General features: G+C 43.4%; 2 protein-coding genes across 2 annotated transcripts in view; both read right to left on the bottom strand.

Moving 5' to 3' along the window:
• The window catches only part of SEX1 (Pyruvate phosphate dikinase, PEP/pyruvate binding domain-containing protein), a 78,834-nt gene that overhangs the window by 47,878 nt on the left and 3,967 nt on the right, over positions 1–26,989 (bottom strand). Inside the window, exons 3-9 of the mRNA XM_086514379.1 lie at positions 7,441–7,482; positions 7,242–7,354; positions 7,084–7,162; positions 6,917–7,008; positions 5,884–6,037; positions 5,569–5,778; positions 5,049–5,381 (exon numbers count right to left, since the gene is read on the bottom strand). Coding sequence (XP_086370505.1) covers positions 5,049–5,381; positions 5,569–5,778; positions 5,884–6,037; positions 6,917–7,008; positions 7,084–7,162; positions 7,242–7,354; positions 7,441–7,482 — 1,023 coding nt within the window. The remainder of the gene's footprint in view (positions 1–5,048; positions 5,382–5,568; positions 5,779–5,883; positions 6,038–6,916; positions 7,009–7,083; positions 7,163–7,241; positions 7,355–7,440; positions 7,483–26,989) is intronic.
• LOC147455646 (uncharacterized) lies at positions 8,000–12,547 on the bottom strand. The gene is made up of 3 exons (XM_086515298.1): positions 9,992–12,547; positions 9,738–9,889; positions 8,000–9,644 (listed from the first exon to the last, which is right to left on the bottom strand). The coding sequence occupies exons 2-3, from the start codon at positions 9,843–9,845 to the stop codon at positions 9,372–9,374; spliced, it is 381 nt and encodes a 126-aa protein (XP_086371424.1). The 5' UTR covers positions 9,846–9,889; positions 9,992–12,547; the 3' UTR covers positions 8,000–9,371.

The following is a 26,989-nucleotide window of genomic DNA, read 5'->3' as shown; positions in this document are numbered from 1 at the left end:
TTTAAGAAGTCCAAGACCACTAAATTGGTTGTCTGTGGGTGAAACAAGGACGAGAATTTAAGCCTTGTGCCTATATTCTCCCAGATTGCCCCCCAAAACAAACTCGTGAAACGGGGATCTCTACCTGAAACTATAGATTCAGGCATACCATGTAATCTGAAAATCTGTGAGACAAACGGCTTAGCCAAATGATCGGCTTTAGCTGTCTTCTTTACCAAAATAAAGTGGGCATGTTTACTAAATTGGTCAATGACTATCCAAATGCCATCATGTCCACTCTGAGTCTTGGAAAGATCAAAGACAAAGTCCACTCCCAAGGTTGGCTAGGATAGATAAAGGTTGTAGGAGACCAGGTGCCTTATGCCAATCAAACTTGACCTTTTGACACCAAACAACTGCAAACAAACTCGTCTAGATGCTTTTTGAGCCTTGGCCAATAGAAATATTTATCGACACCTTTCAAGGTGGTGCCAATGCCGCGATACCCCGCAAAAGATGAACAGTGGCGCTCTATCAAAACCTTAACACACAACATTGTCTTCCACATTAAATAACCTTCCTTTAGAGCATAGCATGTAACTGTCTCCCCACTCTGCAACCGATCAACTATGTTTGCAAAATCTCAATCTGTGGCATTTTGATCAACCATATCCTCAAAGTTGGTGGTGATTCGCTAAAATAGCCAATACCTGTGGCTTACGAGACAATGAGCCAGCCACTAAGTTCTTCTTTCCATTAACATAGATGATTTGAAAATGAAACTGCGACAAAATGTTTGTCCATCTCATTTGTTTGTCCGATAGTTGTTTTTGGGAAAAGAAATATCTCACACTTTGGTGACTGGTGAACATTGTAAAATCTGCTCCGAGTAGAAAATGGCACCGCTGAGTAAGAGCATAGATGATTGCCAATAGCTCCTTTTCGTAAATTTGTGCAACCCACTCTAGTTGCGACAAACAATCTACTCTCATGAGCTTATATAACATGGCCCTCCTCCATTAAGACCGCCCCCAGACTGCGATCACACTCATCACAAATGGAATCTGCAGATCTGGTAAAATCAACACTGAACCAATCGTCAACATTTCCTTAAGAGTCTTGAATGCTGCAATCTCTGATGGTCCCGAAGGAAAAGGAATCCCTTTCTAAGTCAAATTGTGTAACGAAGAAGCAATCTCCGCAAACTTTCGAATGAACAGCCTGTAGTACAAACATAAGGCCAAAAAGCTACGAACTTCATGTACATTCTTCAAATCTGGCCAATCTCTAATGGTGTCAACCTTGGCCGAGTCCATTTTTACGCCCTCCACAAAGATAATGTGTCCCAAAAAGCGTATCTCTGGTGAGAAAAACTCGCTCTTTTTCCCATTAACCGCGAGTCTATATTGTTGCACTGCCTAAAAAACATGTAACAAATGGTGTTTGTGCTCTGTCTCAATCTTGGAGAATATGATAATGTCATCGAAAAAGGTGTCTACAAATGACCGGTACTCTCTACAAATCTTGTCCATCGTCCTATTGCAACCTACGTTGCAGAGGAGCATTCGTGAGACCGAAAGGCATCACCAAACACTCGTACAATCTAAAGGATATCTTAACGAGGTCTTGTATACATCTCTACGAGCAATCCTAATCTGATGAGTGTCACTTTTCAGGTTGATTCTGCTAAAGCATGTAGAATCCTGTAACTTGTCCAGTATATATCATCGATCCTGGGTATTGGAAACCTATTCTTGATGGTGATTTTGTTGCGAGCTCTGTAGTCAATGCACATTCTCTAAGATCCATCTTTCTTCAATACCTACACTAAGGTGATGTATTGGGCTCAATAAGAACCTTTTCTAGAAGCTCTTTCACTTGGTTCATAATTTGCTCGTTTTGGGCTCTGCTAACTCGGTAAGGTGACTGGTTTTGTGGCATACTGTCGGGAATCAAATCGATCGTGTGATCTTCATATCACTAAGGAGGTAACTCTCCAGGCAAGCCCTCAGAGAAACAATCGGCTTGAGCTTGAAGAAAAGCTTGTCGTTTCTTCTCAAGGTCGGACAGATTGGACGTTTTATTGTCATTGAACTCATTCAAGTAGATCACATAACAAAAAGACTCAATTTCATTAATTTCGAAACAGTCAAAGCCGATACAAGTGGGACGGACTCGCCTTTCAATTTCACATCAAGTACAATATCTTTACCCTTTTCGTTCTTCAATGATGCCTTCCTAGCCCTGTAGTCGACCACAATGCCGTTCTTATGGTGCCAAGGGATTCCCAAAAGGACATCACATAGAAGTCCTCTACATACCCTTGACAATGCAACTAAAGTTTTCCTATAATAGGTGTAATAGCAACATCCCGTCCTAGTGCCGCTAGAACTGCCTCGATCGGTGGTCCCATTTCTTTGGGCATAATTCTAAGTCGAGTCGCCAATCAAGATGAAAGTTGGCCTTGGCTCCTCCATCAAAGAAGATAAGGGCTTCTTGATCTCGTACTTTGCCCCATGCTCTACAGAGTTCCGTACTTTCATCCATTTGTTCTGGGTCAGTCCCCACAAAATCTGAAACCATTCTTGCCTTGGTCTTTTGTTTCTTTGCTCACTCCTCTGTCGCTTTGGAACTCTCTGGCTTGTCCTTGGCCTGATCATTGGACGCTTTATTAGGGCACTTGGCAAGAACATGCCCCTGTTCCCCGCATCCATAACATTTGCCCTCTTTGTAGTATTCAGCACACTGCTCGGCTGACATTCTAGGGCCCAATGGTTTCTTTTTCTGTTGCTCCTCCTCCTTGTTACCGTTAGACAATTCTTATCCGGTTCTTATTGCCACAAGTCTGCCTGTAGGGTAAACCCTGGCATCCCTTTCGATATTTCTTTTGTAGTGCTTCACAAAAAAATTACAACTAACGGGGTTCTGCTCTGCTTCCACCAAGTTTGAATGCCAAAGCAAACCCCTCAAGTATATATTTAAAGACCCTTGGCATCAAAAGTTGCACATCCACAAACTCTCTGATCAACATCTGACACCCAAAAGATAGTTCCACGTTTTATGGTTGTCCGTACAAGCCTCTGCCATGGCAGCAACAATTTTAACAAAACACGACCAAGTCCATATAGTGATGCCACGTCAGCAGCAAGGGAAGTTCCTGAGCCATGTCAACACTCTTAGGGTCCTCGCCAATTAATTAAAGTTCTTTTTAGTGGCCCTAACTCCCCTAGGGGTGGTGTCACGTCACAAAACTTGTGACATAGCCCCATTCATTTATTCATTGGTGGCTAGTCTAATATTTGTATGTTCCTTGGTATGGCAATCATCATTGGTAGCACATTCTCACCCAGGTGATAGATGTTTCAACTTGGCAGTCATGTTGATCATCAAGAGGTCTTTTCTACTTTAGGAGTTTGGGTCTTTGACATAAGTGGCTCATGTGAGGCCTCGTGCAAGCCTTGAATGGTAGAAGACTCTACATGAAACTGTTTGAGGAATGCAGTGCAAAAAGGAATGAATGGAAGCGACTCTTCACTTTCAAAAGAGAGGTTTCTATCCTACTGAGGTTTTTTTTTTGGTTAGCCTCTTATGTACCCAATTTTGCGTAAGTGACCTAATAGAACCTGCTCCTCGAGCCAAGTGAATAAAGCACGCCAATGATGTTTATAAAAGAGGGGAATTGTTCACAAACATTAAACAAAATAATTTCAGTTAAATAGCATAAATACCTGGGATTTAAGGCTTGTCCACATTTAAGAAAACGCTACCCAACTCTGAACTTCTAGGTATAGGGATGCGACTTGGACATGGAGGTGGACTTGGAATGCTGATCAAACAATAGTTGTCACAAATGGATCATGTGGCATGACTAGTTATGAAACCCTAGAAGATTGGGAGAGAATTGATGGACGTCGACTACTCCAAAAGCTGGATCAAAAGCTGAACACAGGATCTCGTAACTCGTGCCAGATTTTGCGACGGGCATCACGGAGATCCGTAAAGCTCTTGTAGCACTTTTGGGTGATTGATTTTTTATCAGAAAAGCAGATGATCTTTTGGGCTTTTAGAACTATTAAAAGCAGGTAGCTTCAATTAGCTTTTAGTTGTTAAAAGCAAGGTCCTAGGGCTTATAAAAGAATGACTAGGGAGAGTTATGGCACACACAAATGAGGTGGATCTCTCTGGTGGTTGCACTCTCTGAAGATGAACATAAAGAAGTACCGAAAGGGGCGCCAACTTTGAGGCCATTGCATCTAGGAGGTGACCTTCACCACTTCTTGTCTCAACTATGATTCTCTCTTTCAGTTTAGTTGTGTTTCAGTGCTAAAGTTTGTTACCGAACCAGAGATGTTTTGGTTACCTTCTCTTGCAACTCCAGAGATGTTGGCCGGCCATTATAGCGGGGGGAGAGCACTCACCAGCCAGGCCCATCAGCATAGCACGATTATTGACTTTTTCACCTTCGTAAACCAGAGTAGGAGTGTAGTTGCCAAGCTTCACCACCATCAACAAGGATACAGCATTGAGGGGGGTCATTTTCTAGAGGAATCAAGCTCTTTAGAGCAATGGCGCTCGCCTCCATGAGACAGCTATATCCACCCAGGAGGAGAGACCCAGACACCACATCACAGAGAGACCAGAGCTATTACTGAGAGTAAGAGGAGAAAGATGGCCTCTCAATCATGCAGAGATACCTAGGAGAAATCTCTTTAGTGATATCTTGTATAGTTTGCATTCTAGATGTACTTTTAGATAGGCAGTTCATAGATTTCAGTTTGGGCTAAGTTTCTCTCTATTTCCCTTAGGTGAGAAACATATTTTCAGTGTTTAGGTGAGAAACATATTTTTGGGCTAAGTTTTTCTCTAGTTCCCTTAGGTGAGAAACATATTTTCAGTGTTTGTGCTGTTTTGATCTTGTAGGCCGCATTTGCACCTTCAAAGTGTTACTTTCTTTCTTTGTTTCTTAAACCACCAAAAATCCTACAAAACACACACGACATACAAAGACCATAAGATCGCATGTTACCAAGCAGATAAATAAGATTTGAGCAAGAGCAGCAATTCCAGACCAGCAGGCTGTTTTCTCCAAACTTGAACTGCTTTTTCTCCACTGATTCTCCAAGTTCTAAGTTCTGTGCAGCCAGCTCAAGTGGTGTGGGCTCTTTTATGGAAACAGGAGACTCGGGCTTAAGACTCTGAGAAGGCTCTGTGGAGCTGATAAGCCCCATAAAGTCCCGCTTCTTTCTCTCAATCCTCGCTTTTCTTGGCGTCTTCGGTTTTGCTGACGTTCCTTTCCCTTTTGAGCTTGTACCATTGGGAAGCAGCTTCTTGTATAGGTCCTTCGCAGAGACACCATTTGCAATCTCTTTCTGCAAATCTTTGCGAGCTTCTTCAAATTCCTTCTGCAAAAACATGGAAGATTTCTTGCTTTAAACCCAATGGTTAAAAGGTGTACAGGCACACCAAGGAAGATCTCACCCCAAATGATGAAGAGGTAAGAGATGTCCCATTTGGGTCCCCTATACCTACTGATAGAAATACTGTTTGCATGACTATATATTCCACCATGATGCGTTAAGTAAACATTACAAGTTGCTGCTCTGCAGTAAGAGTTGGCTTCCCAGCTTTCTCCCATCGGACATAAGACTGAACTTGTATCAGCTCCTCCGGTATGTCACTGCTGGGAGCACTATCAGAGGCATCACCTTCACTTTTGAGCAATCTTAACCTCAAGCTATCAATGGATGTGCCTTTGGCCACTTCCTCTTGCAACTCCATCCTAGCTTTTTTGTACTCCTCCTGCCATTAGAACCAGGCATTATAACCACATTCATGAAAAATGGTCGGAGATGAGCATGTAAACATCCAGTGGTTCACATGACTGTGGTTGACATCACTTCTTACCTTTTCCTGTTCTTTAGTGTAGCTCTGTTTGCCATTCCTCTCCCATCGCAAGTACGACTGAACTTGTACAAGCTCCTCAGGAATAGATATACTTGACACGTTTGAATCTGGTTCAGGTATCACCATCCGGAAATTTCCCCCTTGAAATTTGTACCTGGAAATTTAAGCCCTTTGCTGATGACAACAACATCATTAAAACACGCACATGTAAACTAGAAATCAAATCCAAATGTTTGCAACAAATTAATGTCGCACAACGATACTTATCTTATCATACTCATCAGATTCCACTCACTGACATTTACAAATTCTCCAAACCAGCAAAAATAAATTCAAACAGAGAAGATTACACAACAAAAACCAATCCTTTACTTTTCTGATGAGATCCGAGTATATTTCCACCACCTTTTCTCTCCTTGACTCATACTCTAGTGACTCGAGGACAAAGCTCACACCTTACATGTGGGAGTGCCGAGAGGCTTTCTTGAGACTATGGCACCCAGGGTCTTCCATGGTTCAGGGTGTGCCTCGATGGCACTACATGCCACCAGCGTGGCTGTTTCCTCCTCCCAGCTCGTGATTTAGCCTTGTACAATTTTTTTCTCACTGGGAGAGTCTCCCCTTTGTTTCCGTTGTCGCCCTCTCTTGTAGAGGTGGTTTGTAGCCTTCGGGCAATTCTCATTAACTATTGGAAGGATCTCTTCTCTTGCAAAACAAAAAAGATTGTCACAGGCAGACTTATGCACTGCTATTTCAGACTTTCTCTCTTTGGTTGCCTTTAGGCCTGTCTGCATGCATTACTTCTCCTTGTTCTGATCCTTACGTTTTTCCCCTTTGCTTGTGTATCATGTATAATGTTGGGTCTTTCACCTTCAGTTGGAACTAGATTTTTCTACAGCCGCTTTTTGTAACTGGCAATTTGCCTATGTTTGAGTGTTTGGAGTGACGCAAATATTTTCTTTTACGTTAACAAAACAAAATGCCAAGTCTCAAGCAGTGAAGGAAAAAATTGAATAGGATGCTGCAAACACACCATTGATTGTTGGAATCATCCTTTAGTATGAATTCGATTGCATCATACTTGGAGTCAAACACCTCAATTTTGAGAAATGCAATGTCATCGGACTGCAGAAGGCGGCTGCATAGAGTCAGTATAAGGAGACGTGATAAATTGAAGGAAACGTAGAGGTACAACCTTACCTTGCGAAAAGGTGTTTGCAGGGCTTGCTTATTGAAGTCGCGGGTTCCCTCTGGCCACTTAGAAGGGACTCTCCAATTTCTACAATTTCAAAATGCTCAACAACAAAATCATCCCTGCAAAATGTGTTATAACGAAAAGTGTGTCCATTCTTTACTACCTCTTCCCAGGTTGGGTTAGACCCCAGTGTAGTATAGGTGAGTTCAAATAGCAATTGCTCAGCTGAAACTCCACCACAGCTGGAGAGTCTAAGCCTGCAGCCATAACCTTGACCTGCAAAACAAACTCAAACATCGTATGAGGACAAAACACATTACAACAAACATTGGAAAGAATAGAAAACTAAGTATTCTACAAACCTGCAGCTGCAATCCTCCATCCAGATTGTGTTCTTGAAAATTCTGCTCAATCAAATTCCAAAAGACATAAATGACTGCTTCACACAAGCAAATCAAAGTCCTCTACGCTATATGATGTGACAAAAATATTCAAAACCATTTTAAACAACTGAAAACCAGATCTCCACATCCATTACACCACACCTTGCTTAGACTGATATCAAAAACTTCACCCCATCAATATCTATTGCACATCATTATATACTGATGAATGGTGCATCAAAAAGACTCAATGATTAAATCCTACCTGATGCCACTTCTTTCACAGTAAACTGTTATGAGTATAAGCTGTATTTTGACTCCAATTTCTTGACAAATAACATCATGCAAAAGCTTCATGAGAAGCATATGAGAAACACAAAAGAAACCGCCCTCTCTTGCATGAGACCAATCATCAACAACAGCCTTCTTTGTTCTTCCTCCATGATCTGAGTGTCAGCCAGATCTTGCTTTATCCCCCCCCCCCCCCCCCCCCCCCTCGTCTCCATCTGACTCCCTCATAAATGAGGTGTTACCAATAAACTGAAACTTTTCACCCTACACATTATATATGCATAGAAGTTTGCACCTTAAGTTTTATTGTAACTTTTGGTCTCATGGATCATCTAAACTTTGGACAAGTTTCATTTTAAAGTTATATTCATCTCTTGAACATGATTTGTATCGCTCTTTCTTTCCGTATGGTGTAATTTTATTAATCACAAAGAAGTTATGTACATTGACAAACAACAAATCAAACAACATTTAGCTTACTCTAAAGCAGCCATGCAAGGAAATGGGCACCACGTGCCAACAGAAAAGAACAGACTAAACAAACTTTAGATGCTTCAAAATAACAAAATTGCTGTACGAAATGGCCTTTGTGCTCTGTAAGATGGAATTTGCAAGGTCGGTTGTACATGCATCATATAATGAACAGAAACCCTAACTGTTGAAACCCTAATTCTAGAAACCCTAATTCTAGAAACCCTAACCCTAAAACTTGCAACCCCTAATTCTGGAAACCCTAACCCTAAGGGCAGCAGACAAATTTCCGAAAATTGCGCTGACATGATGACGTGGCAGACTATACGGATTTCCACGTTTTGCACTGGCTGATGACGTGGCAGGCTGTACGGATTTCCATAAATTGCGCTGCAGCTTTTTGGCTTTTTACCCATAAGCTTTTGAGTTTTAAAGGCTTTTTACTGTGACTGCTTTTCAGGCCAAGGACCTTTAAATATGAGGCTAGGGCTCATTCTCTGGCATGCTTCCTAGAGAAGGTGCAGAGTCTCGAGTAGCGGCTTGTACTGTGTTGATGCAATATAAAGAAATACTGAAAGGGGCGCCAAGGTTTGGGGCCAATACTCTCTGGGGTGGCATTCCGCCACTCCGTGTCGCGTGTCGTCTCTCTCTTTCAGTTCAGTTGTTATTGAAGTGTTAAAAGTCTTTGCAGTCTGTTCTTTTCTATTGGCACATGGTGCCCGCCTTGTGACAAGAAACGAGACTCGAAAGGCAATGCAATTCATAAAAGTTTAAAGTACTGGTATGACATACTACATAAACGGTAAACCATAATCTCGATTCTCATGATAATACCAAAATGATAGAATCCATAAAACAAAAAGTAAATCTAATGATCCATAATAAACAAAGGTGGAACAAAGCACTAGTCCTGACTCAATAAAAAAGTAAACTAGGAAGCATGCTATGATGCTAGCAACCGCAAAGTACATACTACATGGCAATCAAGATACTCAAACATCCCTATCGGACTTTGAAGATGAGGAGGCCATGTCTCCTTTTGTAAAGACATTGCCCTCCTCATCAAACTCTGGCTCAACAATGGTGGGATCTCCTAAAGCACCTGCCTTCAGTAGCTCAATTGGGTCATGATTCATCCTCCTCCGTAGTTAGAATGAGATGCACTGCCTCATTCGCTCGACCACGACTACTACGCACAGACAGCTTGCGCGCTTGCCTCTGCAAATGCTCTCCCATTGTGCTTTCTCTGGATCTCCAACCTCTTGGCGAAGAGGGATGGCAAGGGCTCGTACTCGTGATCTAGTGACCCGCCGATCCACGCTCTCAAGCTCTCGAAGAATCTCCTCCTGCTCGTCTCTGATCCAACATTCTATCTCCTGTGCAGTAGGGTCAGGAACCATCTTCACTTGAATCGGATATACCTGCTCAAAAGTATAAGTAGCCAAGTATTAACTTTAACATCAAGTCTCTTATAACCAAGACTCAAGTAGCAATGATCTATTATAAAGACTTACTTGCTTGGGTGACCCCAAAGCATGAAAACTACGAACGAGCTTCATGTTCGACGGACAGTAGACCAACTTCTCCAATTGCATAGTGCTCAAGCGGTTTCGAATCTTCATGTGTAGGCGCTCCAATTGCACTCACAAGCACCAGCTCAGCAATCCTATAGACATATGTCATATACAAAAGATAAAGGAATAAATTAAAACCACGAAAACACCTAACGTAGTACGCATTGCTTGGTTTATGCAAGAAATTAGAATACCTGTGAGAGAATACGTAGTGCAAGATTGCACAAATTTGGAAGCCCGGCTCTTCCATAGTTTTGACACCAAGTGAGGGAAAGCTTGGTAGCTTTCTGCCTCAAAGACACACTCCTCAAGAAAGACGGTCCCAGATTGTTCATGTAGCTGCTCATCTCGTTGTCAAGGTCCAGTTGCTCATCCTCACTGAACATCCTGTCTAGGTACTTTGATCACAAGTTGAGCAAACCGCTCTCTGTAAAAAGCTCTGGAGTCTTGTAGAAAGGATGAAGTATAGCAGCCATCCCATGAATAGGACGACTCATATACGTCCATCTACTCTCCACAATAGCAAGGATGTCATCCCGCTTGCAATTCACAAGACTTCACAGTCAAGACTCAAAACAAATACAACATCCAACTTTCCAGATCAAGCAAGAAGGCCAAACCAAAATACAGTACCAATTTTCAAATGCATTGACTTACCGCTCTGATGTCACTGAGGTACATGCTGCTATGTGCTGCCTCATCTGCATGAATAGATGATACACAAGGCCAAGAGTCGACCCCTCCATATCTGTCACACGCAAGAGAACGTAGAGAGGCTGGACAGCCACTGCCAAAGAGTGCCCCTCTACCCAAAAGCTCTCATCAAGCACTTTCCTCTGTATGTACTAGGTAGGCTCAGTCTGCGCATGGTGCAGCAACTGCCACTTAGGGTCCACAACTGTCTGCAACAATGGATCCCTCAACCTGTAAAGCCTCTGAAGTACTAGGTACATGTATGCTAGTACCCGATATTTATAGTATACACCGTGAGAGTTTTAATGAATTATGCAAGGCTTATGGAAAAGTCAATGGCTTGAAAGCCCTCCTTATTTTCTTTGGCCTTGGAGCTATGGAGAACTTCATCCATCCACAATTCTTGAAGCAAATGCACTTTGATTATGATGCAAAGCGTGGAGAAATTGAAGTTGAGCTAGCCACGGGGCAAACTCAGAAAGTGGTACCGCTCATTGGTGCACTTCTAGTGACTATACAAGATAATCATGAAAAAGCCGATTTCCACATTATGAAGTTGGGCAATTGCGACGTTCTCTTGGGCATGCCCTGGCACGACAAGAATGATGCAACTCTCCAGGTCCGGAACCGAACCATCACCGTGATGCAAAAGGGCAAGCCAGTTGTCCTCAAAATTTAGTTGTCCGAACAAAGCCCTGAATGACCTCTCTAGTTGTTTTCTAGTTAGATACTTTAGAAAATTGTTCGGACAGTATTGTTTGATAATTTGTTTAAAATGGATGCTATCTGTTTTAAACCTGTCTTGGTGCCGATTTAAATTGGTTGACTCTGCTTTTAAATACTGGTTTCAGTGATTGGTGATTTAACTCCCAGGTGGAGAAGTGAGAAATACTGTTTTGGTATTGTTTGAACCTCGGAACGACCAGGCCGATGTTTAGGGAGCGTTCCGTTGTATGTTAGAAATGTCCGAACAACGCAGACTGCGGTCTGGGGAGCGTTTGGTTGTACAGTCTTCAGAGCTCATGGCTCGGACCTTTTTAGGTTATTTGCGTGGGGAGTCACGAGGTAGTCGTTGAGTAGCTTCATACCGTTTGTCTCGGAAGAGTGCTTAGCCGCGCTGTTTGTTGTGTCTTGTAACATGCATATGTAAGCATTTGTGTTGCATTGTGATTTGTGCCAACTAGTGAATATTCCTAACTGGATGAGATTGCCTGGGTATGCAATTTTAGTGCATCAAGACACCCGTGGAAGATCAATGCGGTCTGGGTGTCATGGCTAATTTTACTATGCCAGCATATCAACAGTTCCGATCTGGACGAAAGGAGAAGTAAACTCCTTGACCAAAAGAGCCGAAAGAAGCAGCCAACTCCTTGATCAAAAGAGCCGAAAGGAGAAGCTAACTCCTTTTAAAAAAAGAGCAAACTGATTGTCTCTCGGAATGACCCTCGGAAATTTTTGAACTAACTTGAGTTGTTTTGCAGATATGCTATAATCGCGGACAATTACTTTCTTTCAAGAAGGGGGGATGTCACAAACTGTTGACGTGTCAAAGCCCTGAAGAATGGAGCCAACTTGCAGATCCTAGCCGAGGGGCCTAAACCCTAAGAAGAACAAGTAACAAAAGAAGAAGTCCTACCAACTTATGAGGACCCCGTCTGATGGGGCCCCAGTGACATAAAAAAGTAAAATAAAGCAGGACCCAACACACTCTCACGCAAAAACTGATGACGTGGCAACTGTACAGACGCTCCGCGTTTTGCGCTGACTGCTGACGTGGCAGTTGTACAGAATTCTGCAAAATACGCGGGCAACTTTTTGGCATTGCTTTTGGACCAGAAGCTTTTGAGTTTTGAAGGCTTTTCACTTTAACTGCTTTTCAGGCCAAGGGCCTTTAAATATGAGGTTAGGGCTCATTCTCCGGCATGCTTCTCGAAGAAGGTTCAGAGACTGGAGTACCGGCTTGTATTGTGTTGATGCAATATAAAGAAATACCGAAAGGGGCGCCAAGGTTCGGGGCCAATACTCTCTGGAGTCAAATTCCACCACTCTCTCTCTCTCTCTCTCTCTCTCTCTCCAATTGTTATTGAAGTACTGAAAGTCTGTTCAGTCTGTTCTTTTCTATTGGCACGTGGTGCCCATCTTGTGACATTCGGTGTTTCTTTTTATATTAATCTGTGTGCAAAGTACATCTGAGCCCGTGGGTGCTCACTCTCAGACTCTGCGTCCAGATGCTCTGAGAAGTGAGCCCCTAATGCCACTTATAAAGATTACATAGGGTTGCTAAAAGCAAAGCCCCCAAAAGCTTCAAACTCAAAAGCAATCATCTCCAAATAAAATAAAAACAGCCAGCGTGTTTCGCGGAATTCCATGTACTATCAAGCCACATCAACTGCAAACGCATTGTGCGGCCGTCCGTACAATCGGCGGAAATTACGGAGAATCGTATGGCAGCCACATCAGCATATCCTACGCTTTATTTTAATGTCCCCGAGGGGCCTCGATTCTCTGGCCATAAGTTGGGACAACTTACAAGTGTGCCACGTCACCAGTTTGTGACGGTAAGGGAAGGGGGTGATCCATGGGAGGCTAGGATGCAAGCTACATGGTATTGGGAAAAGGGGGGGGGGGGGGGGGGAGGTATATCGCTAGGGGGTATGGGTGCACATCTTTATTCTCGAGGAAGTACAATCATGAAGTACATCAAGCTAACTAGCTCGATCCTCTATCAAACTTAGGGTGTAAGATCTAGTCCATGGGTGGGCGTGGTGTCATAAGTTGGTGATATGCATGAATCCTAGGCGGTTAGAACATTAAAGACCAACTATGGACAGCTCAGCCGAAAGATTAAAACCTAAGAACTGTTGACATGGCTGACAATACGGATGCCACGATTTGTGGAAGAGCATGCTGACGTGGTAGCAGTATTCACGATGGGCTATCCACTCTCTGGTGCATGGCTAAACATCCACTGTTCAGTCACGGGCGGCTATCCACTGTCTGGTGCATGGCTGAACATCCACTGTCCGGTGCATGGTACTCAATGGGCTAAATTGGTAGCCATAATATATGGCGCAACTTTTTTCCCTAGCAAGCAGCAGATACCTTGCAGCATGGGGTGGGTCTCTCTTGTTCATAGGGCGAGTTGTGCAGAAGGCCACAATGCGCCGAGGCAACAATTCCCAGAGGAGGCAGCCTCATGCTGCTCCAGAGACGGCAATGTGCAAGGTGGCCTCCTGTTGGACGGGAAGCTACTCACACACCCATGAAGTGCATGCAAACACTACCTAGATCAACATAATGTCAATCGAGGACACAGATGACACGATAGGCACACAGAGGAAATCTCTTAAGCTTGTCAGGCTGAGACCATCCTACACATACAACACTCAGGAAGGCCAACTAAACCGCAATCAAGAACCTCGCTGCTCTCAACTACACCACCTAGCCACATACACAGATACAAAAGGTAACTCACCTAATCATGCCAGATTCGTACGGAACTTAAGGAACACCATCCCCTCACTAGGATACACCTGTCCCTAAGCTTCTACACTCAAAACCCTCACTCTAAACCCGTCTGCCGAAAACGCGTAGGATGACAGAGCTGAATTCCGAAAGTGCCCGAAACTGAAATTTATGAGTACCTATGCGTAGCTTATGTCGCCACGATTCTATAGACTACTAGCACGCAGAAAACAGACATCGTTTGATACACTTACGCCCACAAATAGCTCGTAGATGCGTCGGCGTGTGCGCTTCGTCTCGCGTGGAATGCTTGGCGTTGTCGCGTAGCTCTCCTCGAGCCTACCGCAATGGTGCAGTCGGATCTCCAATGCGTTGAGCGAGCCAGGCGTAGCGAGAGGATGAAGCTCACGCTCACTCTCTTTCTCTCTCACACACAGTAGACGGCAGCGCTAAAGTTTGATTATGAAGGGTCTTTTTTTACAAAATGACCTAGGTACCTTATATACTAAGGCTACCTTAGGTTTAACCAAAAATGAGGTTGAAAGGGTCAAATGGATTTGTATTTACAATCTGGAAGTGCCATTGCACCCCAGCTTCTGAAACTAGAATAACTACTCATTACAAATGACGTTTATAGCCATAATCCGCAGCATTTCATAACTCGCAAAAGATAAGACTTTGGTACGAAACTTGAGTTATGTTGTGTTGTTGACCCAGTGGTCAACATTCCCCCCTTCCGCGTGCATGTCGTCCCCGACATGACCTGATTGTCGATGGCGATGTGGTCTTTGTTCGTTTTGTTGTTGTAAAGAAAGTAAATACTATATCCTTTGCAGTAGCTTGTCTTGTTTGTCCAATCCGATGTACATAGTCTTGACATGATTCAGGAAAATCATAATTGATGACGAACTTTATGTCTTTCACATCCACGCTCCGAGCTGCAACATCTGTTTCTGTCATTATAGGTCTACTGCCAGATCTGAATTCAAAAGAACCCAATGTCATTTAACTTGACTCTTATCATCATGGATAGAGAAAGTTCCATCCATCACTTGCTCCAGCAAATCTGTCAATTCGGAGTATTTGTGATTCTCGGAAACAACTTCTACAATCTGTAGAATTGAGTGATTGGCTTTCTGATCTTGTGAGGCAATGACAACTTTGTATGATTTATGTTGTGATGTTGACCCAGCGGTCAACACTTTGCTGTTGTTTTGGCTTCATCTGTTGCACTGCTTGTATCTTTGTCGAACCACAACAAGAACTATGATCCATTAGAGCGGACATCTATCATCATAACCATTCATCTTTTGAGATCCTCTGATTACTTTTAAGTCTGCTCTTCTTCATTGGGGACTTCTTTGTTCTTGTGCAATCATGTTGTTAGTGTTGTCTGCAGCTTTGTCAGTGTAGGCCATTCTTCGACTCGCCATTGAGAAGAAGTATGCTATGATCTGAAATTGGTGCTCCAATTCATTTGTCAATTGATTTGAGTAGCATTTCCTTATTGTTGATGTAGAAGGAATATGTACAAGAGGATGGTGATACGTGTCTTTAGATTAGGGTCTAAAACCTGGATGACCAAAGGGAAAAAATCCGGTGGGAAAAAAAATGCCTTTGGTATACGCTCTTATTGGAGTCGAGTAGTTGAACGTGAAGTACATGTTCATGAAAGGTGAGTGCTTGGGTGAAACACGGAAAGAGTCCCTGATGCAAGTGCCAATTATGGGACACTCTATATGCATATGAGAAATTTGTCAACAAAAGCATGCAATGTGAAAGAAGGAGATGATGGGCGTTCGAGGAATAAATGTAGCACATGTGACATCAAAAGATGTCTCAATAGCTTCCACCTTTCCAAGAAGGGTTTTCGATGTAGAAGTTTCTCCACTCGTATCTGAGTGTGCTCAGTATGTGAGTGTCTTTTGGACCTTCTCCTTCACTTCACCAGACTTAATTACTTAGACTTCGACTCTTTTGCTCACCTATACTAGCATGAGCGACACAATGTAAATATGCTCAACTCTTCCAACTTGAGCAGTACCTAGAATAACTAAGACGCTTAGACCACAGAGAATATTACTTGAAGCTTTGGGACTAACACCTTACTCATTTTGTGGCGTAGCTACTCGACTCTGACTTGTATGACTTGTCGGTTGCATGTTGACACTGCTTTGTGACAAGTTCTTCGGCTGTTGTAGTGGCTGCTGAGACATACTTCGTGAAGTTTCATCGTTTTCCTGTACCTTCTTCTCTTTGTAGTGCTCAGGCCTCTCGTCAGTCTTTTCTTCATGTGGTTTATGGATTTTTTAAATTTTTTCTTAATAATAAACAAGGAAAATCTTAAAACAACTCAACAAAAGAAAAATCATTCAAATAGAAATCTAAATGCTATGTACACTATACACATGTCCCTAGGGGCTCATATATGGATTTTGTCCCCATACTCCTCTGTAACACTACTATGAGGGCATATACTCTAAATTTTGTCAAAAAACTATCACAATAAAACGCAAAAATTCAATGCATCTCACAAAACATTGCCCTCTAATAGTCATAATGTTAAGTCCGCATTCAGAATGCCTCCCCCCTTCCTATTTGGAGTCAATCCTTTACGACAGGGTATCGCAAAGGGTATGTGTTGTGCTTGGGCAAAAGGTTGTGCCTATGCAGGCCTTGTAATGTAGCCCTATTATGCATACACAGTCAATGCATGTGTAACAGACTTGAACACTCTAAGTCAAGAATCAACCGCGACAGCACCAAATAACCACTTCAAAACAATTCACAGATCACAATAGATTTGCACTGGCCCGACGGAGTTCCGTGCCTAGAGATATTGGCCCCAAAGACTGGCGCCCCTTTCGGTATTTCTTTTTATATTAATCAATCATCAAAGTACAAGAGAGCGGTTAGGGTTTCACTCTCAGACTCTGCGTCCAGATGCTCTGAGAAGTGAGGCCCTCACCACTAATTTAAAGGTTACAAGGGATGCCCAAAAGCAAAGCCCCAAAAGCTTTCAAAATCAAAAGCATCAGTTCTCTCTCTCTCTTAGAGAGTCTTTTCTCTTTTTTTTTATATAAAAAAAAAGCAAAAGCAAAATTCGAATCGCTCATCCTTTTCAAAAAAAAAATTAAATTTTTTTTTTTAATAATCAGCCTCCGCGATTTCCGGAATTTAGGGTTTCTGGCAAAAATTAGGGTTTGCAGGAATTTTAGGGTTTCTGCTGTCCGCCACGTCATCACTTTGTGACATACCCCCCTCTTGAAAGCATTGTAATCGACCGCGATTACGCCTGCAAAACCGACAAAAGCCATAAACCGTCTTAGCAGACACTGACTGTTAGTACCTACGTACTAGGAACACACATCTAGCACATGTACAAAATCGACAGTCACATCACACGACATCACAGGACATCACCAGACATCACAGGACATCACATGACATTCAACATTCATTCGGATCTTAGACCATGATTTATCGGCAATGTAGCTAGCAATCACATCTAGGTCCAATCGGGACCTCATCGATGTCCGATTGACTAACCCCTATTGCAACCATGTCTATTCGAGATCAAGTAGACCAAAATGCTGCAGTCATTTCGTCTATCAGTTCCTGCACTCACAAGAAGTCAAGAACAAATCAGTATCATAATCAGGAATTCCATTTCATAAAGTCATCCAGCAGAATACTGTCAGCTCTCAGTATCCTTGAAGCTCAAAGAGACATCAGTGACTTTAGTATCAAAATCGAGGCATCTGTTGACAAAGGAGTGGAGTGACTCCCCTCTTGTGCATCCCACTGCACCAGATCTTCGGCCAAGCTGAGTTTCTGGGTTCCGTTTGGAGTAGACTATGCTAAACCAAAACATCGAGGTAAAGTTTCACAATCTGAGGAGTATCTGCTAGGTCCTCCTCCTCCATCCACTTCGCATCAAGTGCAGGATAATTCTTGAACTTAACCAAGAACCGCCTTCGGACTTTACCCTTATTCTTCGTATCCTTATGTGCCAAAATCTGTTCAGGAACAAGGATCTCCTCGTTTTCTTCCACTTCGGGTTGCTCATCAGGCTCCCCATCATCAGACACATCACCCTTAACAGGGTTCAAGAGACTCACATGCAATGCATTATGAATCCTCCAAGTATCTGGCAGTTCCAATCGGAAGGAGACATCATTTATCTTGTCAGTAATCTGGAAAGGTCCGTAGTATCACATACTAAGCTTTGGAAAAAGCCTCTCCTTTCCCTTTTTCTTTCTTAGCGTGCCTTCTCAAAAGTAAGAGCACCCAATCATCCTCCTTTAGTTTCCAGTCGCGACGATGACGATCCGCTGCCTTTTTCTGTCGTTCTTGAGACTTCTGTAAAGTCTCGCGAACCTTGGCAAAAGCCGTATCCAAATCTCGCGAATATTCATCCGCTTCAAATTTCTAATCTTTCGTGCTCAGGAAGGATGGAACCTTCGCAGCAGTTTCAACAATCTCACATGGCGTCTTCCCCGTCGAAGAGTGTATCGTGATATTGTAGGCCAATTCCACCAAAGGTAAGTTCTTTTCCCATTGAGTCTTCTGATGCGAGATACAAGACTTCAATAAATCTAAAATCACTGAATTGGCAATCTCAAATTGCGCGTCAGTCTGCAAGTGGAACGATGACGAGAACTGCAACCGCGTGCCAATGTTCTCCCAAATTGCCTTCCAAAACAAACTCATAAATCTGGGGTCTCTGTCGGAGACAATCGTCTCAGGCGTGCCATGTAATCGGAAAATCATCGTGATCATTCTGTATTCTCGGGAGATCAAAAAAAATGAAATCCATTTCAATATTTTCCCAGGGGCGGGTGGGTATGGGTAAAGGCTGTAACAATCCCTGTGCCTTATGCCTGTCAAACTTGACCTTCTGGCATACCAAGCAACTGCGCACAAACTCTTCCACATCCTTCTTCAGTCTCCGCCAAAAGAAATCTCTCTCTACCCCTTTCATGGTGGTAGCAATGCCGCGGTGACCCGTAAAAGGTGGACAGTGGCAATCAGTCATAACCTTTTCCCTCAACGGCTGTGTAACTCACAACATAGTCTTTTTCATCAAGTAGCCTTCCCGAAGGGAGTATCCAGCTACTGTCTCCCCATCCCGTATCCGTGTGAAAATATCTGCAAAACCTGTATCTGTGGCATACTGATCGACCATATCCTCGAAGCTCCTATGATGTATCGCGGAAATAGCCAGAACCAACGGTTTCCGAGACAAAGCATCTGCCACCACATTCTTCTGTCCCTGCACATGGACAATCTGGAAGTGGAACTGTGACAAGATGTTCACCCACCGCATCTACTTTTCCGAAAGCTGCTTCTGTGACAAGAAGTAGCGCAAACTCTGATGGTCTGTAAAGACAGTAAAATCCGCTCCGAGTAGGTAATGCCGCCACTGAGTAAGAGCATGGATAACCGCCAAAAGCTCTTTCCCATAGATCTGTGCTGTCATCTCCGGCCTAGAGAACAAACGGCTCTCGTAAGCTATGACATGGCCTTCTTGCATCAAGACCGCACCCAGACTACGACCACAAGCATCACAAAATACTTCAAATGACTTCTGCAAGTCCGGCAAAGTCAAATCTGGTCCTGTAGTGAATTTCTCTTTCAATGTCTGAAAGGCAGTCACCTCTGTGGGTCCCCACGAAAAAGGTACTCCTTTCTGTGTCAAGGTATGCAAAGGGGAAGCAACCTCTGCAAACTTTCGTATGAACCGCCTGTAGTACAAACACAGTCCCAATAAGCTTCTAACTTCATGGACGTTCCTCAAATCGGGCCAATCACGGATAGTCTCTATCTTGGCCGGGTCCATTCGCACTCCTGCTGCTGACACAATGTGTCCCAAAAAGTGTATCTCTAGTAGGAAAAATTCACTTTTCTTTGCATTAATCACTAACGTGTGATCTCGTAATGCCTGAAAGACTTGAAGCAAATGATCTCTGTGTTCTGCCTCATTCTTGGAGAAAACAATGATGTCGTCAAAGAAAGTGCCAACAAATAGCCTGTACTCTCGAAAAATCCTGTCCATCATCCGGTTAAATGTCGCAGGAGCATTGGTTAAGCCAAAAGGCATCATCAAAAACTCAAATAACCCAAAAGTCGTCCGAAAAGCTGTCTTGTAGACGTCTCCCGGTGCTATTCTGATCTGATGATATCCACTCTTCAAGTCAATCCTGCTAAAGCATGAAGATCCCTGTAACCTGTCGAGTATATCATCGATCCTAGGAATCGGAAATCTGTTCTTGATGGTGATTTTGTTGAGAGTGCTATAATCGATGCACATTCTCCAAGATCCGTCTTTCTTCAAAACCAACAACACTGGAGAGCAATACGGTGAAGTACTAGGCTGGACAAGACCCTTTTCCAAGAGGTCTTTCACTGAGTTCATAATCTTTTCATTCTGTAGAGCGTGGATCAAAAAATCTTGGCGTTCTTTTCTTCAGGTCAAAACATACCCAAAAGAATGAGTAAGAAAACTGAAGTTCATCAAGTACAATCTCTAAGCCCTTCATTTATCAAAGTCGCTTTCTCGGCCCGGTAGTCAACCACGGCGTAGTTCTTGTGGTACCAAGGGATCCCGAGTAGAACGTCACTCGCGTACCCTGAACAACCTTGTCATTGCAAACGAAGTTTGCCAATGCTCGGTGTAATGGCAACATCCCATCCGGGTGCCAGTCGAACTACCTCCGCCTGTGGCGTCAATCTATCGGGCGTAGTTCCAAATCGAGCCGCCAATTCCAAGTGAAAAGAAGTTGGCCTTGGCTCCTTCAAAAGAGCTTCCTGATCCTTCACTTTGCCCCAAAAGCGGCAAAGTTTGTACTTTCATTCATTTGATTCGGTGCAAGTCCCACGCCATGTGGTACCAGTTCAGCTTTTCTATCTGCCTTTTCTGCCACATTCCTCAGCTGCTCTCAAACTCTCAGACCTGTCGTCGTCTTTATCATTCTGTTCTTTCTGTGCCTTATTAGGGCACTTCGCGGAGATATGTCCCTGTTCCCCGCATCCAAAGCACTTCCCCTCTCTAATGAAGCGAGCTCTCTCCTCAGGAGTAAGCTTGGGTCGTGCATCCTTTTTCTCTGGGTTGCTCCTTTTTTCTTTCTACTTTCATTCCCAGAAGTCTGTTCGGCTAGTTGTGTCATGGCCTCATCTGTGGGGTAGGTCAGATTGCCAGAGTGAATGGCAAAGCCCCGCTTTGCATGACTCATCAACTCCTGAATAGAAGTTGACTTCTGTTCCAAGTAGTGATCTCGGATCTCTGTAGATAGACCCAAGGTAAACCGCTCAATCTGTTCTCTGAACGAGATCTTCTTGAATGAAGAGTCGGGTAGAAAAGAGCTCCAGAATCTTTCACAATAACAATTGATTGTATCTTTCTTGGTCATCCGAAGATGGTTCCAAGCAGCTCGTACATCTCGTTCATATTCTTGCGTCAACCAAGAAGAAATAAAAAGCTTCTTAAATTTCAGCCATTTAACTGGCGCAGTCTTGTTTAAAAGAAGCGTGGACCACCAAGTACGAGCATTCCCCTTAAGGTAAGAGGTAGCTCTCCGAATCTTGGAGTGCTCTGAATAGCGTCCTCCCGCGAAAGCGATGTCAAACTGCTGTATAAAAGACAAAGCCTTCGAAGCATCTGAGTATCCTGAAAAGTATCAAACTTGATCGAGTGGCCACCTTCCTTAAACTCTCGGACTTTCTTGCTTTTATCTTCGAGAAAGTCATACTGGTTGGCTTTGTAAAAATTCCTCTTGTTCGCATAAAAGTTTCTGTTGTCAGAGTCTGAACTGTCCGTAGACGAGTCCTCTGTAGAAGTGTCAGTCTCTGGGCGAGATTTAGCCTTCTTTGCCTTTCTCTTGCCCTTTCCAAAGCGTTGCTTCTTGCTTCGCTTTTTACCTTTTCTATCTTCTTCGCTCGAATCTGAGCTGCTAGAAGAACTATCAGAAGAAGAAGAAGAAGAAGAACTGGGTAGGTCTTTAAACTTGACGCGCTTCTTCAATTTCTTTGCCTTGTCGAATGTCGACTGACGACCCAAATATCCCGGGAAGTCAGTACCTTTGTTCTGCTTTTTGCCGTGCTTTTTGCCTTTCTTTTGCACGTCGAAAAGCTGAGCAATCCGTGCATCAACCACGTTCTCCAGTTCCTTCTCCGTATATTTCTTGGAGGCACAAGGTTTCTTGAGAGCGGGTTTCGGGAGTGGTGTTGTGGTTCTCTGCCACTCCATCTGTACCTCTTCCAAAGAGATCTGGTTCATATATTTTGCCATCTTCGGGTCCTTGGCAAAATTGAGCATCATCTTTGTTGCATCGTTGATCAACTGGCGACGCTCTATCTCTCTTTGCTCCGCCTGAGTAGGCCGAGGCGGGCCATACTCTCTGTCTGAATCTTCGTTGTGATCCCAGCCCGCATCTCCAGATGCAGAGGGAGTCGACTGATCATTGCCTGAAGCCATAGGTGCCGCGGAAAAAAAAATTCGGGGATTGGATTTCCCGTAGAAGAGAAATCGGCCGTGCTCTGATACCACTGTAACAGACTTGGACACTCCAAGTCAAGAATCAACCGCGACAGCACCAAATAACCACTTCAAAACAATTCACAGATCACAATAGATTTGCACTGGCCCGGCGGAGTTCCGTGCCTAGAGATATTGGCCCCAAAGACTGGCGCCCCTTTCGGTATTTCTTTTTATATTAATCAATCATCAAAGTACAAGAGAGCGGTTAGGGTTTCACTCTCAGACTCTGCGTCCAGATGCTCTGAGAAGTGAGGCCCTCACCACTAATTTAAAGGTTACAAGGGATGCCCAAAAGCAGAGCCCCAAAAGCTTTCAAAATCAAAAGCATCAGTTCTCTCTCTCTCTTAGAGAGTCTTTTCTCTTTTTTTTTATATAAAAAAAAAAAGCAAAAGCAAAATTCGCGTCGCTCATCATTTTCAAAAAAAAAAAAAAAATTAATAATCCGCCTCCGCGATTTCCGGAATTTAGGGTTTTTGGCAAAAATTAGGGTTTGCAGGAATTTTAGGGTTTCTGGTAGAAATTAGGGTTTCTGTTGTCCGCCACGTCATCACTTTGTGACAGCATGGAAAAGATTTATGTTGTGCAAGATGTAGGTATAAGCAATTTGCTTATTGGCATTTGTTGGCGAGGCTTCCTATTCTAAGCAATGTAATGGTCTTTGAAGCTCCTGTATCCTTGCTTGATTGAAGCACTTGTTGTCTTCTAACTGTACTGCAATCGTAGAAAGAATTGTAAGAATTCAAGCGGCGATGCATTGACAGCAGTTTTGTTGTTCTTCTTTGGGACCCATTTCTTTGCGATTATTGGCTGTTTTGTTGCTGGCTCTCGTTTGGGAACCCATACTTGCCCATGCTTTGTTTGTGTTTGAAGAGACTTCTTTGGGATCCACCTTTTTGTTGTGTGAGTCAACAGTGGTCTTTGCTTCAGCCCTTGTACGCTTGGTTGGTGACGGGATTTAGGCTTTGAAAGTTGATACTGTGGTTGTTTTGGAATCCAAATGAATTCCTGACTTTTTTGTGCTTGAATCAACTTCTTTGGAACCCAAACCTGAGTTGTGAAAGCTTGCGACTTTGTGATATTCTTACCCATTCGTGCACGCTTTCCTTGCTTTTGTTTTGGTGTTGGATCTTGTGATTTGTCATTAGAGATCTTTGTCTTTTTGATCCATATCTATTTGTGGCCAATCTGGCTTTTTGGTATCCAGATTTGTAGAGCTTTTTGGCTTTTGACTTGTTGTCCTGTTCTTTTGACCTGTCATGGTTGTTGCTGAAGGGGTTGGTGATAGTGATGGTCTAAGTTGATGATAGGGGATGTCGTAAGATTCATCACTATCGCTACTATCCTCAGCAAGGTTGACTTCTTGTACTTTCCCTTGATTTTTTGGCTGGTAGTGGAAAGTTACTGTCTGTTTGCTCGTGGGTGGTAGTTTCTTGGAGGACTTTTCTAGCCCATTGATTAGAGCATTGTTAGCTCGTTGCTTTGGTCGTATTCCTCCTAGTTGAGTCTTTGCATCCTTATTAGGATCCATGTATGAGGATGCTTGTGGTGGCTGTGTCTTCACCGAGGACTTTGGAATCCACTTTTGATGCACTTTATTCGTGTAGCGATGACATTGATTCCTGGGCCGTTGATCTTCTTGAAGCTCGAAGTGTTCTACAGAGTCATAGAACTCGTCGTCTTCTTCATCTTTTGATTCTCCACATTTCTTTGTTTGATCCTTATTTCGAGAGCTTGTTGATGTCTGGTTCTCTTCATTTTCTTGGATTACACTCACTGCAAAATAAGGAACGACATCATAGCCATTTTCATCACAAAACTTTGTTGTGGGAGCATCCTCCACGGCGCACACGTCCAGAGTAGCCAAGATGTGTTTCCATCCAAAAGGCTCTAACTCTTCTTCAGGAAATGGTTCTGGGATATAGTCCATATCCTCTATAACCCGTTCTAGGATACATTCCTCACGTTTCAAGCTACCACATTGTGAAGCTCCACACATCCACAGTTCTTTAGGCTTACCTAACCAAGCTGGCAGTTCTGATCCTGCAACTGTGGCAGAATCAAACTCCTCAACCGGTGTTCTCGTCACATCCCTGTAGCTATGGTCCCTCAAGTTTACCTTTGTTATGGTTTCCATACGTCTCAGGTATATATGGTCATAACCCCAATCTTGGACCATTTTCAATTGTCGCATGAATGGTCTTCCCAGAATGATTTCATAGTTGTTCTTCTTGCCAAAGTCGACAACGGCAAAAGTGTGTTCGTATTCAATGCCACAAGAAGTAACAAGTACTTTTTCTAGCAATCCTAGGGGCTTTTCCTTGTGTCCGTCTGCAAGCTGCAGGGTCATTCGTGTGAATATCAAGGCAGGTTGTCCCCATTTTTTCCAAACCTCTTTGGTTGCAATGGCCACACCAGCTCCACTGTCAAGGATTGCCATGGTTTTTACACCATTGAATTCCACAGGAAGGGTGGTGTTTCCATCTTCTCCCTCGTAATACTCGCCTACCTTGTTTAATGGAACTGGCCTAGTATTTAGTTGAGGCATTTCAAGCTCTTTGATGCCTTCCTCGATTTGAGTCATTGGGGTTTTTACACCAAATTTCTCTAGACATTTATCCACATTAGCCCACATGTTTGGTCTTATTCTGAGCAACTCGACTAACATTATTGTACAGGTGACTGGGGTAGATAGAATATCTACTAGCCCCTTTGAATCGATGGCCTTGTTGGGAGACAGTCTCTGTGATGGGACTGCAACCACATCTGACTTGGTCTCGTACTCTCCCATGTAGGACGGTAGTGTTCTTAGCGAATAGGGTTAACTATCCATAGATTGTACAGATCCTTTGTCGCCCCAACACGATCGCACGTCTAGATTCATTTGAGATCCAGTCTCAAATTCCTCTATTGGTGGTAGAAACACTCCTCGTTCATCACCAGTCTTGTCTACTCGTCTTCTTAGGTCATCGGCTTCATTGGCCTCTCTGACTTGTTTCCACAATTCGTCAAGACCATCTATCTCTTTACAATCCTCAGGTATAGCTTAGAGAAATCCCTCGGAAGAGTTATCCGTGGTATTCAGTACTATCCTTGGTTCTAATGCTGGGTCTTTGAGGTTTGGTCTGTGCTCATGACTAGAATCTGGCTCTTTTAGTTCCTGGTTTGGTGGGATTACTTGTGTAGGCAGGACACGGATCACATCCTCAGGTTTTGCACCTGGTGGTTCTAGTAAAGCTTGGGCTGTTTGAATCATTTTATGGCACATTTCAAACCTTTGCTTTTCTAGTTCCGTATAGGGATATGTCATCCACCTTTGTTCTTGGGTTTGGTTGTTTTTGAGCCTCGCATCATAGGCTTTCAAGAGGGCATCTAATGTCTCATTAACCTTATCTACCAACACAGATCCTCCTGAACTAGCACTTCGTTTCTCATCCGTGGATGGTTCTTCTAGAGTTTTAACCATCTTTGTAAGAGAAGGTGCCTCCTTTTCCTCATGTTGTTTTATCTTCTTCTCAGCTTCGGTAAGCTTCTCGGCTAGGGATTTTTGCTCTCGTTCCCTGTGTGCTTTCATCCTAGTCTTTCTAGCTTTCCAACTATTTCGTTTGTTCTTGGTTTTCTGACTAGGTGCGTCTGTCTTTGGTCCATCATCTGTCTTTGGACTCGTGTCACTTTCCGTGTTCTTTGTCTCTGGATTCTCATCAGCTTTCTTTTGAGCTTGTGCTCTCGTAACCACTTGAACTGGTACGACATTTTCATTTTCTGAGCTACTAGGGAGCTGAACAATCCCTGATACATTTGTCGTGATTTTCTTGATTTGGTTTGGTTTTTTCGGGCAATCGGGGATCAAGTGAGTGATGCCACACTCAAGACAATAGGCATTTACTTCAATGATCTCCGTATGAGGACATTGTTTGACCAAGTGGTTGTCACGACTTTTGTGACAATCTGTCTCTGGTTGAGGAGATTCTTTTAGCATTTCCTCTTGGCTATAAGCAAGCTTTGACCTAGTTAAGCCGCTATTTGCAATGAATCGCAATGTCCTTTCGTCCATTTCATACCTTCTTTCTTTCAACTGAAACCCAGGAGGTGGAGGTTGTACCGGCCTCACCACTCCCTGTTTTTCTCTCACATTTTGTTGCTCCGAAGGGTAGTACTCACTTTGGTTGCTATACCACATTGTAGCTGGTACTGGCGTTGGTTTATTTGATGCTTTCATCATTGGCATGTATCTCATGTCTACCGGCATTCTAGCACCTGGCAGCGGAGGTTGTTGTCCTAAGACAAGCTGTGGCCTTAAAACGCCTACAGGTCCTGGCGCATTCTCCGTAATGTATCTAGGTGGAGTAGGTTCTTCTGGAACAGGTTGTACATACCTCTCCCTAGCATTATCCATGCTATAATAGCACTCTTCCCCCGTATGGTTCGTCCATTTTCTCTCAATTTCACACCACTTCGGCTCTCCCGAATCAAACTTTACAAGAGGAATCAACATCTC

Source organism: Adiantum capillus-veneris, chromosome 6 (assembly GCF_014529385.1).
Source record: "Adiantum capillus-veneris isolate H3 chromosome 6, ASM1452938v2, whole genome shotgun sequence".
NCBI lineage: Eukaryota > Viridiplantae > Streptophyta > Polypodiopsida > Polypodiales > Pteridaceae > Adiantum > Adiantum capillus-veneris.
The sequence above is the reverse complement of the archived record's forward strand: the minus strand, read 5'-3'. Positions and strand labels throughout refer to the sequence as shown.

Coding starts and splice junctions, on each gene's coding strand:
- LOC147455646 (XM_086515298.1), bottom strand. CDS start 9,845: ATGAAGATTCGAAACCGCTTGAGCACTATGCAATTGGAGAAGTTGGTC. Junction 9,645..9,737: donor CTTTGGGGTCACCCAAGCAA/GTAAGTCTTTAT, acceptor ACTTTTGAGCAG/GTATATCCGATTCAAGTGAA.